Source organism: Archocentrus centrarchus, chromosome 24 (genome assembly GCF_007364275.1).
Source record: "Archocentrus centrarchus isolate MPI-CPG fArcCen1 chromosome 24, fArcCen1, whole genome shotgun sequence".
Taxonomy (NCBI): domain Eukaryota; kingdom Metazoa; phylum Chordata; class Actinopteri; order Cichliformes; family Cichlidae; genus Archocentrus; species Archocentrus centrarchus.
The window spans coordinates 914,385-933,158 of record NC_044369.1 but is presented as its reverse complement, the minus strand read 5'-3'; the positions used below and the strand labels follow the sequence as shown (position 1 = coordinate 933,158).

The 18,774-nt window shown below is 43.6% G+C and overlaps 1 protein-coding gene across 1 annotated transcript; it reads left to right on the top strand.

Moving 5' to 3' along the window:
• Positions 1-253: 253 nt before the first annotated feature.
• slc35d3 (solute carrier family 35 member D3) lies at positions 254-12,865 on the top strand. Its single transcript, XM_030721982.1, has 4 exons — positions 254-971; positions 4,379-4,589; positions 11,213-11,370; positions 11,460-12,865. Exons 1-4 carry the CDS (start codon positions 747-749, stop codon positions 12,189-12,191), a joined length of 1,326 nt encoding a protein of 441 aa, XP_030577842.1. The 5' UTR covers positions 254-746; the 3' UTR covers positions 12,192-12,865.
• The last annotated feature ends 5,909 nt before the right edge of the window (positions 12,866-18,774 follow it).

Here is an 18,774-nt window from a genome sequence, read left to right as displayed (position 1 = left end):
ATAAGAGTAAGGGCTTCATTTCTGTCAGGAACATGAGGAAGAGCAGGCTGCAGAGGTAAACGATAAAAAGTGAATTAAGTCATAAATACTGAAAGCCGTGTCCGCGCAGTCGGTGTCTCCTCAGTGACTTCATTGACGGAGCGGGTAGAGACCGCCCCCAGCACACCTCCCTCCCTCTCCGCGGCTCTCTCGGGTTCTCAGCCAAGAGGCGCTGCGGCAAAATGTCTTATCTGAGTGGCTGCGCTCTCAGAGGACGACCTCCCTTCTACTGTACACCTCCCGCTGCTGCTACTGTACTCCACCTGCTTTCATTCCCGGGCTTACCTCATTTCTCTTCTTTTGCGCCCCGCTGATAGTTTTGCGGGACTTTTATTTCTTTTTCTCCGCTTTCTGATCAGCAGATTAAAGTGGGTGATGATGAATGTCTGCAGGTGATGGTGATTCAGTGGAGACTGAAGTTTTTCAGGCTTTTTCCTGCATGCAGAAACACTGAGCGTGAGTTGCAGTTTTAAAGAAGAACCGAGGCTCCCCGCTGCGCTTCTCCTCATTTATTCATTTTTGAAACTAAACGCTCCTGAATGCAGACTCGATAACGGAGCGTTTCAGTCTCACGTCCTTCCTTTCCTCCGTCCAGCAGCAGCAGCGCGGCTGTGCGTAAAAGCCAACCCTCTCCACGGCGCACCGTCAGACGGCTCCCTGGCACTGAAACCACTTTGACTCGCTTTTGGCTTCTTTAACCCGCCGTCATGGATGTGTTTAGGAGCCGGCTGTTGGGGATTTCCGTGGCCGTTGCTCACGGCGTGTTCTCCGGCTCCCTGAACATCTTACTGAAGTTCCTCATCACTAATTATCACTTTGATTTCCTCACGCTCATCCAGTTCCTGACCAGCAGCACAGCGGTGCTCACTCTGGAGACCCTCAGGCGGCTGGGGAAGGTCCAGATCCCCCCGTTCAGCATGCAGCTCTCCAAGGTAAGAAGCGACCAAATCTATCAGAGGAAGTCTTCTTCTTTTTAAAAGACCTTCAGGAGGCGTAATGATAGAACATGTTTCCCTGAAACAATAAAATCTAAATATTCAGAAAAGACGTTTATGGTTTCCTCGACGCCCTGACTGTGCCGCACCTGGTAGATTATAACGATTCATAATTCAAGGATTTCTACTTATGTTATATGTTGAGTATGTTTTTAAAGTGCATTTCTCTCCATTTTGGTCCCATAATTTAAACTGCAGCAGCAAATTCAGGCTGCAGACATTGTGGAAGTTGTTTTGAAACAGTTTCACTCAGTGGGCTCATAAATAAACTGGGCTGCTTAATCATCAGGTCGCGCCTGCATCACTAAAAAAGTCCATTTGAAACTTTGACTCCTGATTCAATGAAATTTGAGAGCTGAACCCAGAACAGATTTATGGCTCTGGTGGCTCCTCCCACTGCCGTTAACGCTGTCTGACAGATGAGCGGCTCAGTGATGAGATACAGAAACGTTACTGGCAGGAACACTTTGTTAAAATGACTGCAGTGAATATAACATCATCCCAATCGATCCCACAGGAACACAGCTGGAAGTTTTATATCAGTGCTGAACACACGCTGCACACAACACCTGGTTTTTGGTCATTTTAATTCATTCCTCACAGAGATGGTGCTGTAGTCTGGCATGGACACAGACTGTATAACAAAGATGGCTACAAGCGTCAGCGTTTTCCTGGAAACGTGTTTTTCTGCTCTACAGCTGGAGTCTGTGGGGACTGACACACTTCAGCGCAACAGAATTGAATAATAAAATTACAATAATTAATAGAAACAAATGATACAGGCCCAAATGGTGAGGATTAAATATTCTGCCAAAGCGTGAGGGGAGAGGACCATCTCAGTTCACAGGAACAGCTTAAATGTGGGATTTATTTCCCTCCTTGAACAGTCCTGAATGCTTCAGTCACTGAAACGGACTCATGCTGCATATTCATAGCTCATTTATTAGGATTATGTTTGAATTTAAACTCCATACTGGAGTTGCACTCTTTGTTAGCTCTGCTTACAGTGACAGTCATTCATAATTCATGTGAGCTTTCACCTGTGGACGGGAACAAGGCCTCCCATCATGGTTCTGTGTCTCAGTACAACAAACACGCTCAGACACAACTGCAGTCATTTCAGCTCAGCTTGTATTTGTTTGATTTGACAGTAAAAAAAATGATGACAGTCACTCCACATTAAACAGAGGCTCAGGGTCCCCAGAGACCGAGGCTGGTGCAGTGATCCATCGAAGCAAACGCACAACGAGCACAAATATTACACTTGCTGGTACTGCATGTTAGCACCAACTGGAGTTCTGCACAACTGCACTCAGAGGCAGATTCAGGCAAGACTGAGACATTTAGACTTTGCTGGGACATTTCTGTTTCATCAGGCCTCAAACCTACTGCTCCTGGTACTACTGCTAATGCTCCTGGTACTACTGCTACTGCTCCTGGTACTACTGCTGGTACTGCTGCCAGACTTGATGCTGTCATGTTGTTGAAGTTTCCCGTCTTGGTTTTTGCACATGAACATCATACAGTATGACACGATGACCTTTTTTCACAGCATAGGAGAAAAAAACTAAGCAGGGGTTGAGATTTGTTGAACTTTGACCTCTGTGAATGCAGCTAATAACACAGACACAAAGCTCCTCGGCCTTTGCGTGTCTCTGATTTCCAGAGCTGCACGGCAACAACTCAACACAAAAGAAGTCTGTTACTGAGGTAACCACAAACCCAGGATGTGACAGTGTTTCACAATTTAAATACACAATGCTGTGAGTCTGATAGTGATGCCTCAGAATGAAAGCAGGAGGTTCTACATGAAATGATGATTTCATGTTTGGCTGTGATTGCTGTTGGCAGCCACATGGTGACTAAACTACTGAAGTCTTCCACAGCAAAATCAACAATTCAATCAATAAAATGTATGCTTTGATTGGAAAGCTTCCAGCTGCTCTCTCGCCACAAGGGGGCACTACAGCAGGTAGCTCTGCAGATCTGATTTCACAGGGCAGGGTTCCAGCCAGAAAAAGGCATGTGTAGTGGGGCTAATGCTACTTAGCCTGCTAATGTTAAACACTAAATGCCGTGGCTGCTTGCTAATTGCAGTGATGGTGAAGAGTTAGGGCGATAATTCTTTTTGCATATAAACCAGCAGAGTCGCACAGAGCGCCGTTTCCTTCCACTCATGAGTTTGCAGAAATCACGTAAAAAGCATACAGAACAAAAACGTTATAATCTGGGAGTTTTATCGATCCCATCAGCTGCTAACAGCACTTCCTACGTTGGAATATCCGTCATCATGTTGTCAGCATGAACTATGCCGTTTTTAATACAAGCCACAAACTACAATAACAGGAAGTTACATCATTTTGTTGGGAAATGTAGGTTTTTCTCCAAGGCCTCTCACAGCTCATAGGAAGCCTCTTCTTCCCCTTCGGCTTCCAGTATTAGGAGATCGCGCGTGGACACTGTGAATGAAAATGTCCGTGTCCGGTGGTAGACTGTAAATTGTGGTGAAATAATAGTATAGTGCAGCGGGAAAAAAATATTCTGGTATCGGTGACGGGGCGAAGTGCATGGGCTGCAAACCGGTGAAATTCTCAGCCCGGCGCATGACGACCTCAGCATGCCGCAGTGCTGGTGATCAACCGCTGGTTAGAATCCTGGACGGTATCTGTGTCCGCAGCTGGAACCAAAGCAGCCACCCTGCCAAGCAAACGTGGTAACTGCTGCACTGTGGAGAACACGGACTGCCGACTCCGTCATTACTCCATCTGTGCCCCACACCTGGCTTCTTCCTGAACTCTGAAACTGTAGGGAGCAGCAGCAGTTCTTCCACGTGACAGGAAGCCCAGCATTTCATGTAGCTGTACCTGACAGCGAGTGTAAGGAGGAACGTAGATGATAGCAAAAGTGTGATGAAGGATGCAAAGCAAGAAACACAATTTAGAGTTTCAGTAACAAAAAAAAGTTTCTGTTGTTACTCTGTAAGGACCCTGATTAGTGCTCTGGCTCAGAGAGAGGAGACAAGCCTGAAATATGAAGGAAATAAGACGTGTAGAGACTTACTGCCAATATCAGCATAGCAGCTAAAGCAGAGATCTTTGGCCCCCCAGTGTTTTGGACTGGTAAACTCCACACAGGTCACTGTCCAGTTCAAAGCTTGATCCAGGCTCACATTGCATCGTCATACCTGTGCAGGTAGGTGGAAACGAGTGTCAGCAGGAGAAACCTGGAAATGCTGATGTCTAGTTCCAGACTGAGAGTGTGTGTTTGCAGTAATCAGTCCTCCATGAAGGTGATGTAGGTTAATGCCTTCCTCGGTGACAGACTGGTCTCTCCTGTGTGTGCAGGAGTTTGCCTCGGTGTGCGTCCTCTCCACGCTGCAGTCCACTCTCACTCTGTGGTCTCTGCGCGGCCTCAGCCTGCCCATGTACGTCGTGTTCAAGCGCTGCCTGCCGCTCTTCACGCTCAGCATCGGCGTGTGCGTGCTCAGGAACGGGGTGCCGTCTATCGGAGTGGTGGTCGCTGTGCTCATCACCACCGGGGGAGCTGCACTGGCTGGTAAACGTAAACACACACACACACACACACACACACACACACACACACACACACACACACACACACACACACACACACAGTATTCCTGCCAGACGTTTGTCCTGCAGTTAAATAAGTTGAATTCCTGCAGCAGGAAGTTCAGCTCTGATTTTCACCACTGATAGTTTAGTTGGACATTTGGGTCCTGATGTAGCTTTGAGATGATGACTTCAACCGATCCGTCACAAACCTGGGTGACTGGTGCAGTTTGGGGTCCTGCCCTCAGTCCTGTGTCTTTGTTACTAACATGTTCCATATTTTGGCCTAATTAAAAAAAAAACTACTTCCTACTTATTTGTTTACATGGCTCATGAACTGAATCCACATCCGGTTTACATGCAGCCTCTCCACACTGTGAGTACCAGAGCATAACTGCTTTTAAACGCTGGTGAAATTACAACCACATACGATAGAACAATAATTCTTTTTGTATTTAAAACCAGAGGATTTACACTTACATATCACACATTCAACATGTCCCAGAGTATCCGTCCTCTAACGGCTTTGCAGAAATCACGTAAACAACAAAACGTACTCAACTTTATCATTTTCATCAGCATTTACAGCATTTCTGTATCTAATAAAATATGTAAATACTTTTTTTTTATAGTTTCTTTGTGGGTTAGTGCACTTTTTTTAGCTACTTCCTGTAGTTACTATGGATTTCTTTCATATATATTAAAATCAGGGTTCTGATTATTATTGTAGGGTCTTTACCCACAATACAAAGCGCCTTGAGGCGACAGTTTGTGATTTGGCGCTATATAAATAAAATTGAATTGAATTGAATTGAATTGGTTGGTGTGTATTAAGTTACAGCATGTATAAATGTAAAGATATGGTCTGGTGAACTTGTTCTATTATGGGTCATAAAGGGCTAAAAGGGAGTTCTTCCTTCCCACCATCACCAATTGCTGCTTGCAGGAGATTGTCTGAAGGTTGGAAGGTCTTTGCGATAAAGGACCTGGAAGGAGACCCTGGTGCTGTCCACTAGTGGCAGACTTGTAAACACAGCCTCCCTCTCGTTACTTTAACCACCTTCTGAAGAACAGAGGCGTTGGGATATCTGCACATATCCAAAAACACATCGAGACTTTCTCATTCAGACCTGAGATTTGGGCTTTCTTGTGAGCAGATCAAGGACTAAGGGAAGATTGTTCTTTATGCTACAAGTGTTGCAGGAAGTTTCAGATTTCAGCCTCTTCTTTAACCACCTTGGAAATAGGTGAACTCTAACATAGTGTTGCAGCTGCTCAAAGGTCGGCTTGTATCCCACACAGATACCGTTTGAGTTGGCTGCATTTGTGTGAAACTACTGAATTCCACGTCCTTCTTTTTGTCTTAACTCATGCACTCCGTCTCTCCCTTCTTCTTAATTGTTAAAGCAGGAGTGCACAGCTGTCCATGGTCTAAAGTCAAAGGTCTGCCGTGAACTTTTTAGAGCCTCCTCTTCTCATTCGTCCCTCTGTGAACACATTTACTCTCCTTTCAGTGTCTTTATTTTCATAAAAGAGAAGAAAATAAAGAACTCAAAGCTGTTTAACATTCTATTAACTGTCTAATACAGAACCTTTAGCCATCTTTCTCAGCAGTGACTGTTGGCCTTCTATTAATGATAATGATCCTGAATCACAGTTCATTTCCTGAATTGATCCAGGCTGCTGATGCTGTGCAGGCGTCGGGATGGGGAGTTCAAACATGGACTGAATCTAATGAACAGATTCATCATTCTGGGATTTAATCATGGCGATAATTACTGCTGCTTACAGGAAAACTGTAAGATTTGCATCTTCCAGGCGTCTCGTGGATTAATCAAATATCATCTCTGCAGCTTTAGGAATGTTTGTGGCTTCAGAAGTGCCTCGTATGCAGGCTGTTTTCAGGTATGATTAATATTACAGGGTCACACACTGAGTTTAATAAGCTTTTAGGATGCTGGATGTCAGTGTGCAGCCTTTAGGGTTTTCGTCCTGCTGTGTATGTATCAGCACTTGGAGATGCTGACTGATCCGGAACCTTTATTGAAATTTGAAACCTTTATCCTAAAACATCACCAGTGCTGCAGCCATTAAATTATACGCGGTGCTGTTTTGAATCACGTGGAGGATTTGGTGGAACTGCCAGTGTTCAGTGGGCACGATCAGCATGGTGGAGAGAGCCCGTCCAGCTTTACCAACCCTCCTCGCTCCCTTTTTGTGACACAGAACAGCTTCACCTAAACCACCTGTGGTGCTTCAGAGACGCTGAATTATGTCAGAAGCAGATATCCCTCCATAAAGCTGCTTTAAAATAACAGAAAATGAGACTCAGATCTTTTTCATGGTATTCACTGAGCAGTGTTTCCACGTCCATGACCATATATAACAGATTCTAATGGCCCTTCTATCTGTGCTTAGTGGCTGAACATTTTTATAAAACGCAGCGAAGGATGAAGAAGAAACAAATGAAGACGATAGTTTGGATGGAACTGAAAAAACATTCAGTTTATCCTGGATCAATATCACTGAGCTGGGGAGGTTGTGCAAAAATCCCTGCACCTCCCTACAGGAATAAATCTGAATGGAGCTTTAAAGATGGTAGGTGCTCATTCTGCACCATCAGCAGTGAAGAAAGGGCTGACAGTCATAGGGTGAGAGGGAGGTTACAGCTGGACAGGTGGCTAACAGAGAGACAGACCATCATTCACACCTATGGGCAATTCAGAGTCACCAGGTAACCTAACCCCACTGACTGCATCTCCCTGGACTGGGGGAGGAACTGGAGTCTTTTATTTTTAGTGAAATGCGTTCCCTCGTTAGTTTAACGAGTCACAGTTTTTAACTTTTTCTAACAAGACAGTTTTCATAGTAACAACTTCAGAATTCCCAACGCTGGCCAGCTCCGAGCCAAGAGCCCGTACGACCGTGTGCCTTTCCTAAAACCACCGAGCACTGCAGGTTATTAGGGACCAGTTTCAGCAGCAGGTTCATCTAGAAGGCAGCAGCATCTTCTCAGTGACTGTCGTGTCTGCCAAGTCTGATGGACAGGTTGACCAGGTGTACTGGTTGAGACACGAGTTGATGAGTGACCTTATAAGCACTCGTTGCAGGATCCGTTTCAGTCCTGATGTTAGTTAAAATGATGATCTTGAATGAACTGATGCAGCATTTGGATCAGATTCCTGATGCAATCAAACATCAAAACTTATTCAGAGGGTTTTTCCTACTTTGGAATATCGAACTAAAATATTGCATTTTTGTCAGCATTCACACTTTTGATAGTTTCATTTGAAATGAGTGCAGCTCTGACGCACAATCTAAGTGGAGCTTTCAGTTTCAGTTTTTCAGTGTATAGTTAGTTCAAGTCACACTGAAAACAGTGTGTGTGAGCAGCTTCCAGCCTACAGGCTCAGTGTGGGATTAATTCCATCATCCGTCCTCATTCCTCAGCTTTCCCACATCCAAACTCCCACAGTCTCCTGTCTCTTGATATCATACATATGCTCAAGTACAAGTAACCATCCCAATCACAGCCTGCCTGAGAAATGCTGGTTGTACTCAGTGAAGCAGGGGTGTGGCTCGCTGCTCGAGCGAATGCTTCACACAGGGTACCTCAAAGCTTTTAGCACACAAGCACACATTTCATAATTACCTGCTCTCTAAAGCCTCAAAAGCACATAAAGGTAAAAAAAGTTCATCATATTTAGAGGCAGAATTTATAATGTGGTGTTGTAGTAATGTTAGATTAATTGCTGTAATTATACCCTACCCCTTAATTCAGAGACTATTCATCAGCTGCAAGCATGACTCCACACTATAGTAGACCTGCAGTCACTGAGTGGACCATAAACTCCTCAGTACACCAGAGTATTCTAGAGGCACATGTGAGGCCGGCTGTCTGAAAGCTGAAGCTCGCCTCAAACTGGGTCATGCAACAGCAAAACGATCCCGAGCACAGCAGCAAATCTCCAACAGAACGGCTCAAAAATGAACGAATCAAAGTGCTGCACCGGTCCGGTCAGAGTCCAGACCTCAGCCTGGCTGAACGCTGAGCTGGGACCTTCAGAGAGCTGTGCATGAATGACTGCACCCAAACCTCAATGACCAAAAGCAATGATGTAAAGAAACGTGGGCTAAAATTGCTCCTCAACCACGTGAGACGCTGACAAACTTACACAGAAGATGATTACTTAAAGTTATTGTTGCTGAAGGTGTTTTTACAAGATATTGAATCACAGGGTGTATTTAGTTTTTCACAGGACTGCATAAACTGTACGAGGTCTCAGGCTACACTGGAAAAATTACACATTGTCATTTTTCAGCACAAACTGAGCTGCAAGTCTGAATTCTCATTTGGTCCATTTAACAAAAATATCAGAGTTGTTATCATTGCATCCACCTCCCATAACCCACGCCTATTACTCAAACTATCAACTCTGTCCTGAATGCTCCACAGTCTGCCTATTCTGAAAGCTCTTCTGATATGTGCAATAAGTTTTTACACTTTTTTATTGATAAGGTTGCCACTATAAGGGCCCTCATCCCGGCCCCTGTCTCTGACCCTTCTGCCTCTGTCCCATGTTCTGCTGTTTTTAGCCAGTTTGAGCCTGTGACTCTGGCATTCTTAGAGGATGTAGTTCATCATATTAAGCCCTCAGGGTCTCCCTGTGATGCTGCTCCTCCTCAATTTTTTTAAAGAGGTTTTTCCTAGTATAGGACAATCAGTCCTTGCCATCATTAATAGCAGTGTGTCTTCTGGTGTGGTCCCTGTGAACTTTAAACTTTCAGTCGTGCAACCTTTAATTAAGAAATCTGGCCATGATCAATCTGTGCTTGCTAACTTTAGGCCCATCTCTAAGCTGCCTTTTATTTCTAAAATTTTAGAGAAGATTGTTTATACTCAGTTGAAGGCTGTTTAGGAAAATCATGATATTTTGGAGGTTTTTCAATCCGGATTTAAAGCCCTCCATAGTACAGAATCAGCATTGTTAAGGGTCTTTAATGATATTCTCCTGGCATCTGATTCTGGTGACTATGCGGTTCTTGTTCTGCTTAATCTAAGTGCGGCTTTTGATAGAGTTGACCACGATATTTTAATATCCCGTTTACAGTATCTTGTGGGTATTCGCGGCACTGCTCTGGAATGGTTTAAATCTTATTTAGCAGGCAGAACTATCTCAGTTAGCTTTGCTGGCTCTGATTCCTCCTTTGCCCCCCTGTTATGTGGGGTTCCACCGGGCTCAATTTTGGGGCCCTTGCTTTTTCACTTTATCTGCTTCCATTGGGATCCATTCTTAGAAAACATGGAATCTCCTTTCACCGCTATGCCGATGATAGCCAAATCTATGTGCCATTAAAGGAGGAGGATGGCTTCCCAATTAAATCTCTTCTTGCATGTCTTGATGACATTAAAGCTTGAATGGCCCTAAATTTTCTACATTTTAACAAAAAAAGACTGAAGTGTTGGTGTTTAGACCGAGTAGCTCTTGTGAGCCTCCTCTCCTGTTTGATTTGGGTCCTTTGGCTTCATATGTTAAGCCCATAATTACAAATTTGGGCTTTATAATGGACAGTGACTTTAAATTGGATAGTCTGCAGTGGTGAAGTCTAGCTTCTTTCACTTAAGGTGATTGACGAAGGTAAAATCTATCCTTTCTAGGCAGCATCTAGAAACAGTGATACATGCCTTTATTACATCTCGGCTTGATTACTGTAACGCGCTCTATGTTGGAGTCAGCCAGTCTTCTCTTTCACGTCTCCAGTTGGTTCAAAATGCCGCCGCACATCTTTGACTGGAACACGTAAAAGACAGCATATCACACCTGCCCTGGCTTCACTCCACTGGCTGCCTGTGCACTTTAGAATCCATTTTAAGGTCCTTGTATTTGTTTTTAAATCCTTAAATGGCCTTGCTCCACCTTACCTTTCTGAACTGCTTTGTTCCTACACTCCCATCCGAGATCTCAGGTCATCTGATCAGATGCTCTTACGTATACAGAGATCTAAGCGGAAGCTCAGAGGAGAACGAGCTTTTTCCACTGTTGCCCCTAAGTTGTGGAATCAATTGCCTTTGCACGTTAGACAATCGCCTTCACTGTCTATTTTTAAAACTCATCTTAAAACGTATTTATACTCTCTGGCCTTCAACCCAGCACGAGACATTGATCTTATCGATTTTAATGTTTTACATTCTTTATTTATTTATTTATTTTTAATCGCAATCTTTTTACTCATTTGGTGTACAGCACTTTGCATTTGCTGTGGCTTTTTAAAGTGCTTGATAAATAAAGCTTGGTATGGTATGGTTAGGAACATAGAATAGTAATCAAATCAGCAAGTGGGGGGGGGCAGATGACACCGTACTAATCCAAAAAGTCCCAACAGGATGCAAACGACCGTCTCCTGGCTGATAAACTCCTGACTTATTCCACCACCACTTCAACCTCCTAATATGGACTTTGTTTCATCCCCCATTTAGATGCCTACTATGTGCAATATTCAAGTTATACTGATACAAAGTTCAGAAAAGTATCCAGGGAAATAAACTGGTAACTTCCCAGATGTTGGAATGAAAATGTGAAAACTTGATTTTTCCTTTCCCTCCAGGTGCTGGCGATCTCACAGGTGATCCCTTTGGTTACATCACCGGTGTTTTGGCGGTGATCATCCACGCCTCCTACTTGGTCCTGATCCAGAAAACCAGTCTGGACAGCGAGTACGGACCACTTACTGCACAGTATGCCATCGCTGTCATGGCCTCACCGGTATGGAGGGCTCTATTTTCTATCTTTACTGCCATCTTTGATCTTGTTCTCTTTCCTCATTTTCCATTTATATCTTTCACTTATCTCAGGTGCTGCTGGTGTGCTCCTTCATTTCTATGGATGCCATCAAGATGTGGTCATACGAGGGCTGGAAGGACCCTCACATCACCGTCATCTTCGTCTTCTGCATCTTCATCGGCTGTGCCATGAACTTCACCACGCTGCACTGCACCTACATCAACTCGGCTGTCACCACCAGCTTCGTCGGTGTGGTCAAGAGCATCGCCACAATCACTGTTGGAATGCTGGCCTTCAATGACGTTGCGCCGACCAGACTGTTCATCGGTGGCGTGGTGGTAAATACCATCGGCTCCATCACCTACTGCGTGGTCAAATACTACGAGACAAAGAAGAAGAGCTTGTACGAGGACCTGGAGGAGGCAGAGAAAGATAACGGGCTCCCCGGGGAGCCTTACAGAGAGAAACCTCCACTGGACGGCAGCGGGTCTGCTGCAGGATCTGATCCAGAGCAACCGCAGACAGAAGTAGCGTTGAGCAGTGATGGGACGGAGGAGGCAGCCACCACAGCCCATTTGACTAATGGACAGCTGTGGACGGGAGAAGGAGAAAAAGGTGTGAATTCTTGTGTCATGACAGAAAAAGAGGCGCTGGAGATGCAGAGGGAGCACCTCCACAAGGAGAGCGCCACCCCTGGCCCTTCGCTCAGTGACAGCTATGTCGGGGTGTGGCGGTCCATCAAACATCTGCAGTTCCTGAAGAAAGACCCTTTGATCAATAACATGGAGCAGCAAAGTCCATGAGGGCAGGACCGAGACCTGAACTAAAAAAAGAAAAAAAAAAAGAAAAAGGAAATGAATGACATGCTGAGAAAACCACAGAAGAAGAAATGACTGAACCTCTACTGTATGTCCGCCAGGAACCTCTTGTTAGTGTCAGCAGTGCTTCATGAATGCTTGTTGGTCACGTTCACTGCTGTGGCTTCGATTACCTTGAGGTTTCATCACACAGGAGTCGTTTTTTTGTTCATGAGTGAAGAGGTTTCTGGTGGAGAAAAGTGGATGAAGAGCTTTGGGAGAATCTGCCTGTCGAGATAAAATCCGCCTCTCGTCTCCCTCAGCTCTTTGGTGGGGTGGTGGAGGCCGGGCAGGCCGCGGCGTAGCATGATGCGGTTCGCATCCCCGCTGATTAGCCAGCTTGCCAAACCAAAGCGAGTCTTGCAGAAAAAGAGTGTAAACTTGTGTAAACTTGAATATTGCACCCAGTCAGGGAGGAGCTGAATACGGCTAAAGTTTTCTGTTTTGCGTTTTAATTGGGAAGAACTCTTGTTTCTGATTGGCTGTGGGCATGTGAGTGACTCCGTGGCTGTGTGAGTTTGTCCAAGTCAAACACTGCAGGTCTGTCACGTTACTGTTGGTTTACTGTTTCTGTGTTTACTTTAACAACTTTACCTGAAAATAATAATCATGTCATTTCATGCTGGGCTTCTGTGTCATTTTCCTTTGTGTCTTTTCCTTAATTTTTTTAGATACACTATTCCGCTGGTGGATGTTCACATTAAACTTGGCCGAAGTTTCAAAACTAATATCAGTGTAACGTGCAGGTACTCCCTGCGAGACATAACTCAGCATTCAGACATTTTTTTTCTACCCTCGGATCTTTATGATGTCAGTGAGAACAGATATTTATAATATGGTCGTCTCATACTTACAGCTCAGCTTGTGAGCACCAGAGCCCCACCTAGCTACGCTTACAAAGGGCAGCCAATCAGAAGAAAGTTCACACAAAGACAGGGAATGATAAAAGAGTTCATTCAAATTGAAGATGAACTGAAGGAGGACACCATGGCTGTGTATAACACCAGGATTACTATGCTATTAAAGTCCAAAAGTAAATAAAATGAGCATAATACATAAAACTTTAAGAACCAAACTCAGATACTTGTTTTTTTTATTTTATACTTTGACCTGATTACAGCTCAGAGGGAAGTATTTTTACTGCTATATCTTTTTGTCAGCTTTAGATACCGTATTTTTCGGACTATAAATTGCTCCAGAGTATAAGTCACACCAGCCAAAAAATGCATAATAAAGAAGAAAAAAACATATATAAGTCGTATTTTTGGGGGAAATTTATTTGATAAAATCCAACACCAAGAACAGACATTTCATCTTAAAAGGCAATTTAGAATAATAATGGATTAAAGAACAGGCCGAACAGGGTTACGCCTACGGTATGCTAACATAACACATTCGGCTACATGAAGCATAGACAACGAGTACGTGTCTGGTGTGTTAACATAACATTAACAGTTATTCAGATAACCATAGCATAAAGAACATGCTAACAAGTTTACCAAACCATCACTCCACTGAATTCTTCATCCTCGGTGTCACTTCTAAACTCCGCCGCTTCCTCTTCTGTGTTGCGTTCGTCAGACTCGTCGTCAGTTGCAGTTCCAATTATTCCGGCCTTTGTGAATCCCGACAGGATGGTTTCGGTTGTCGCTGAAGCCCATGCTTTGTTGATCCATCCAATGACTTCCAGGAAAGTTGGGTGGCGCATTCTCCCAGTTGCCGTGAAGCTGTGCTCTCCGTCCATCATCCACTGCGCCCACAGGTTATGCAAGACTGCCTTAAAGCTCCGGTTCACGGAGATGTCAAGTGTCTGAGTATTTTGGCTAATGTGTTAATAATTTCACATATAAGTCACTCCGGAGTATAAATCGCACCCCTGGCCAAACTATCAAAAAAAGTGCGACTTGTAGTCCGTAAAATACGGTACATTAAAACAAGGTACCTAAATAGTAGACTATTGTACAGTTAGTCAACTAATTCTGTTGATTCACACAAAAATGCATAAAACAGCCCTTCTGATGAAGTCATTTTCATGAAAGACTTATGGTTCTGATTTTCAGTTACTTCAGTGTCTTTAATGATTTTGCATGTTTGAGTGCTGATTGGACAAAACAAGCTTTAAAACGTTCTGTTTTCAGAATTCAAAGTCAGCCATAGAAATCAGTGACTTCAGCAGTAATGCGCTGTATCCTTGGTGACCTACCATATCACATGATTCATTGCGCAGCAAAACTCAAACGTGGCAACGGCGGACGAGAGCGGCCAAAAAGTCTGCAATATGACTGTTTCTGTGACACAAAATAAACTTTTAAGATGTTTTCAGGCCAGAATGTAGATGTGTAAACCTCAAATATCAGCTCGGTTAGTCAAGATATCGCTTAATTGCAAAAGTGCTCCAGTGTTTTTGGAGATGTCCATTCATGCTCCTCTACCAGCCTGCTGTCAGCTGACCGGGTGGCCGAGCCTCATTATACCCGGAGAGAACGCCCGACTGCCGGCACATCCTTTTCAAACCCCCGCTGGCTTTCACCGCTGAGTGGAAGTTAAACACAGATATAACTCACTCAGATGATCTCTAACGGCTGATGTTTGGTTTATTTCAGTGTTTCATTTGTTCCTGAGCAAATCAGTTTGGCTAAGATTAAAGTTAAGCTTCATAAGTGGATAGTTTTATTTAACTTTAATGTGTAACTCGAGAGCTGTCAATATATTTGGAAATGAATCATTTGCTCATCTGTATTCCTTGATGTTGAAATGTGTCATACTTGTTTCAACAGCTTATTTTGAATTAAGAGCTGACATTAAATAAACGAGCTCCAAGTTCGGCTCCATTTTAACAGCTTCTTTTCCGCAGTCATGGTTGCTAGGCAACAGGAGCTTTGCTGAGGTAAGGGCGGGTGATGCAGAAACGAAGGTTAGACCATCTTCGAGGGCTTCGAAGGACCCGGCCTACGTAGACCCGGTCCTTCGAAGAATGCAGCCCCTGAATTTGAACACAGCTTATGATTCAGTTAGCATGTTCACTCAGCTGATGAACTTCAGCCAGAGTTATGGGCTCCATGTCAGAGCATCCTGATGCAGTGTTTGTCACGTCATACTTGAGTGAAAGTACTATCTCTTCCACCATTTACACTTAAACCAGCTCACTTTGGTAGTACTCCTATCAAGCTAGCTAGCGAGTTAGCTAGCTAGGATCAATCTAAGACTTATTTATGATACTTTTAGTACCATTTGACTCAGACTGTGTGCAGGTTTGTGTAGCTGTAACATCCATGCCTCTTCTCTAGGTTATTTGACAGGAGAATAAAGGTGAGCGGTTCAGTACTGCTAACAAGCTGAGACAGATCATCCTGACAGGACATCTTTATTTTTATGGCTCACATTTGCTCGACTGATGGCTTTGACTCCGGTCAAGTCGAGCTCCCTTAATTCACACGTTGCATGGGTTAGGTATGGGGTGTATGGTGACATTGTGCCATTAGCAGTAAAAGTAACCCGGGTAGTCCCAAATGTGCTTGCTATCTGGATAATATTTTTCTCAAAAACTGGCTGGGCCTTTGAAGTACAATTTTCCCAACAGTACTTGGTTTCTTTGAATAGCCCACAGATTACACTGTGAACAGTTATTATTTTCATGTCTTTGCTAATAATTCCTGCCCACAGTGAGGTCTGTGCAGAGGCATCTGGAACAAAGAAGGTACTGGTGGCTTTTGAGATATCCATTTGAATCCTTTAATGCACACCTTGCTGGAGATTAGACCATTTTTCACGCCTTCCTAATATTTTATTTTGGGCTGGGATTACAAATGGCTCAGGGAAAGATTTTCAAGTGGAAGAAAATGCAGCTTCATGATCAACTGTTGTTTCACCAGACTGTCTCCAAATCCAATCACACCAATGAATTTAACATAATCTGCTTTAAAAGTGCATCAGCACCAACCATGCATTCACTTTCTCCTCAATGACATCATGGGAGCTCCAAAGAAACAGTAACATGTGCTCCAATGGGCAAGCAGCATGTGCATGTGGGCTGTGGATACTCCAGGAAATAAAAACAGAGTGAAGCTGCATTTTTGTAGGATTTTGTAACTAAAACAGGGTCCTTTCATATTCAATGACTCTGTGATTAGCCTAGAAAGAAAATCAGTTTATTCCTCAGACAAAATGAAACCATTTATTCCTCAAAAAAAGCAACACTCTCTGGGCTCAGTGCACCAATAAATTGGTTATTACCCAATGGGCACCGAGATGAGAAAGGCAGCGTTCTGATTTTAGCAGAATAAAGTTCTCTGACCGCAGAGGCTCTCTGGCCGCCTCCAGGCGGTTCACCGACACTTTCTAATGAAATCAGTCAAAATCTGCCTCTCTGAGGGAGATGTGTGGGCCACTGAGCCGACCACACGTCTGAAGGAATTATTCAAGTCTCCTCCACATGTGGGCTGAACCGTCATTAGGGCTTGATGCTAATGATCACATCTGTTCCACTGAATTCAACAGCTGATACCAAAGTTTAAGACTTTAAGCTTATATAATCTTTTCTGTATTTACTATTTAATGAAAACATAGAAATATTAAAGAAGTGTTAAAAGGAATTCCCAAATAATTTAGAGAAATCTGTGAATCTAATAGGTTTGGTATGTGAGCTGGGAGTGTGTGCTCTGAGTCCCGACGTCAACGTGAAGACAAAAAAAACCACATTTTGTTCCCTGTTAAACTACAGCTTCCTTCTTCTTATGTTTCTGTTTGTGTGCTAACATAAAATGTAAAAATAATATTTTCCTGCTTCGTCGAATGTTAAAGCAGCAAATCTTCAATAATCGAGACACTCAAACAAAGTAAAATAATTTCATCTTTGTTTATTTGTGGAACAGTTTATTTATAAAAATCTTTTATATTATTCTTCTATAAGTTGACTCATTGTTATATTTTGAAAATCAGCTAATGGCACCAGTTCATGAGAGCATGAGATGTTCTGTGAGGAGAACCTCCTCAGGGTTTGAGCTCAGCACATGGCGGTGACCTCGTGAGTGAGTGCATGTAAAATGGCAGCGGTGTGACGGTGTGTGAGGCATCACAGTGACGGGAGGAACAGCGCTCACTCAGAGGGGAGAGTTTTGCATTATTACGTGTTTGCTGTTAATCACAAACGACCATCTTAACAACTCGTTACTTTTGAGCTTTAAAATCAGAAGTGTTCTCCTTTCCTGCCTCTGCTGGCAAACAACACAGGACCTCCATCAAACCTCAAAAACTGCCAAGCTTTCCTTAAACAGCATCTCACAAAGGCTGTAAACACCGGGGGGAGCATTTATGTGCTCTCCTCCAAACGTGGGCTCCTCCACAAAGGAAGAGCTCCAGGCCTGGTGAATTGTGTAAAGAAAAGAAGCTGTCAGTCCCTGATATTGATCAGTATTGATTTCCTTCTCACACTCTGCAAACTTCATTTAATGGTACATGAGATGTGGTGTCCCCCGGAGCTGCAGAGAGCTGCATCAGCTCTCTGCAGCAGCCCGGGTTCGATGTGTTCACATTTAATGCTTCAAAAGATAAATGTGGTTGAAAAAGCTTGATGTGAATTATTTGGTGTTTTAAAGGCGTCTCAGGGCGATAACGAGTCAGACAGCCACAAGTGCACAAACGGCACTAAAAACAATGCTAAAACATGAATACATCCACAGCTTCCTGATAGTTTCTTGGTTAGTTTGATGGACTGAACTCTGTATTTGTTCCATATTAAAGGTAAAACACAGGAAACGTCCAGTTAATTTCTGCAATAACCATGTAAATCAGGGCAGAGCTGGTCAGCAGAGTTTAATTTAATATGTGGAAATCTGTTACTTACAGTCTCGTTCTCTTATGCTTCCTTTGATTAGAGCCAAATCACAGAAAGATTGTTACTGAACAGCTGGAACATCTGCATGTGGCCTTTTTGCCACTGTTAGTCTCTTATTTTTGTCTGGATTTCTCCTTTTCTGTCACCTGTGAGGGCTCTCAGACCAGAGCATATGTACAGATTTATTGTAACTCATGGAATTAAGCAGCAATAAAAAGTAAACAAAAGAGGATAAAGATGGTCTCAGCCATGCACCCCACTCGAACCTTTCTAGAAACCACCAACACATTCTCAGAGATGTTTTCTGGATTCCACACACTGTGGTATCCTGTAGGGTTGGTGTCCTAACACCCTCGCCACGGCAATAACGTCCATGACCCGGTGACAGTCCAGCTCCACATTAGGAGATCTGAAGGGTGATCATAGGTTTGTCAGCCAGCAGAGTCTTTATTTATTATTTTTACCCTATTTTCAGTTCAATATCTTTTATATTTGTTTTCACTTGCTCAGCAGGTTTAAGGCAGTGCTGGTTTTGCACTAACCCTGATGAGTCTGGAGTGACCGTCCCTTTTCGTTAATGCCTTAAACCACTGAGTCACGTTAAAAAGGACTTTTGTTCTACACGAGCTGCTTCCAGGGGCTGAAAATGGGCTGCTGTGAAATGTGAGAAAGGAAGAATCAGCCTGGCCCAGAAAG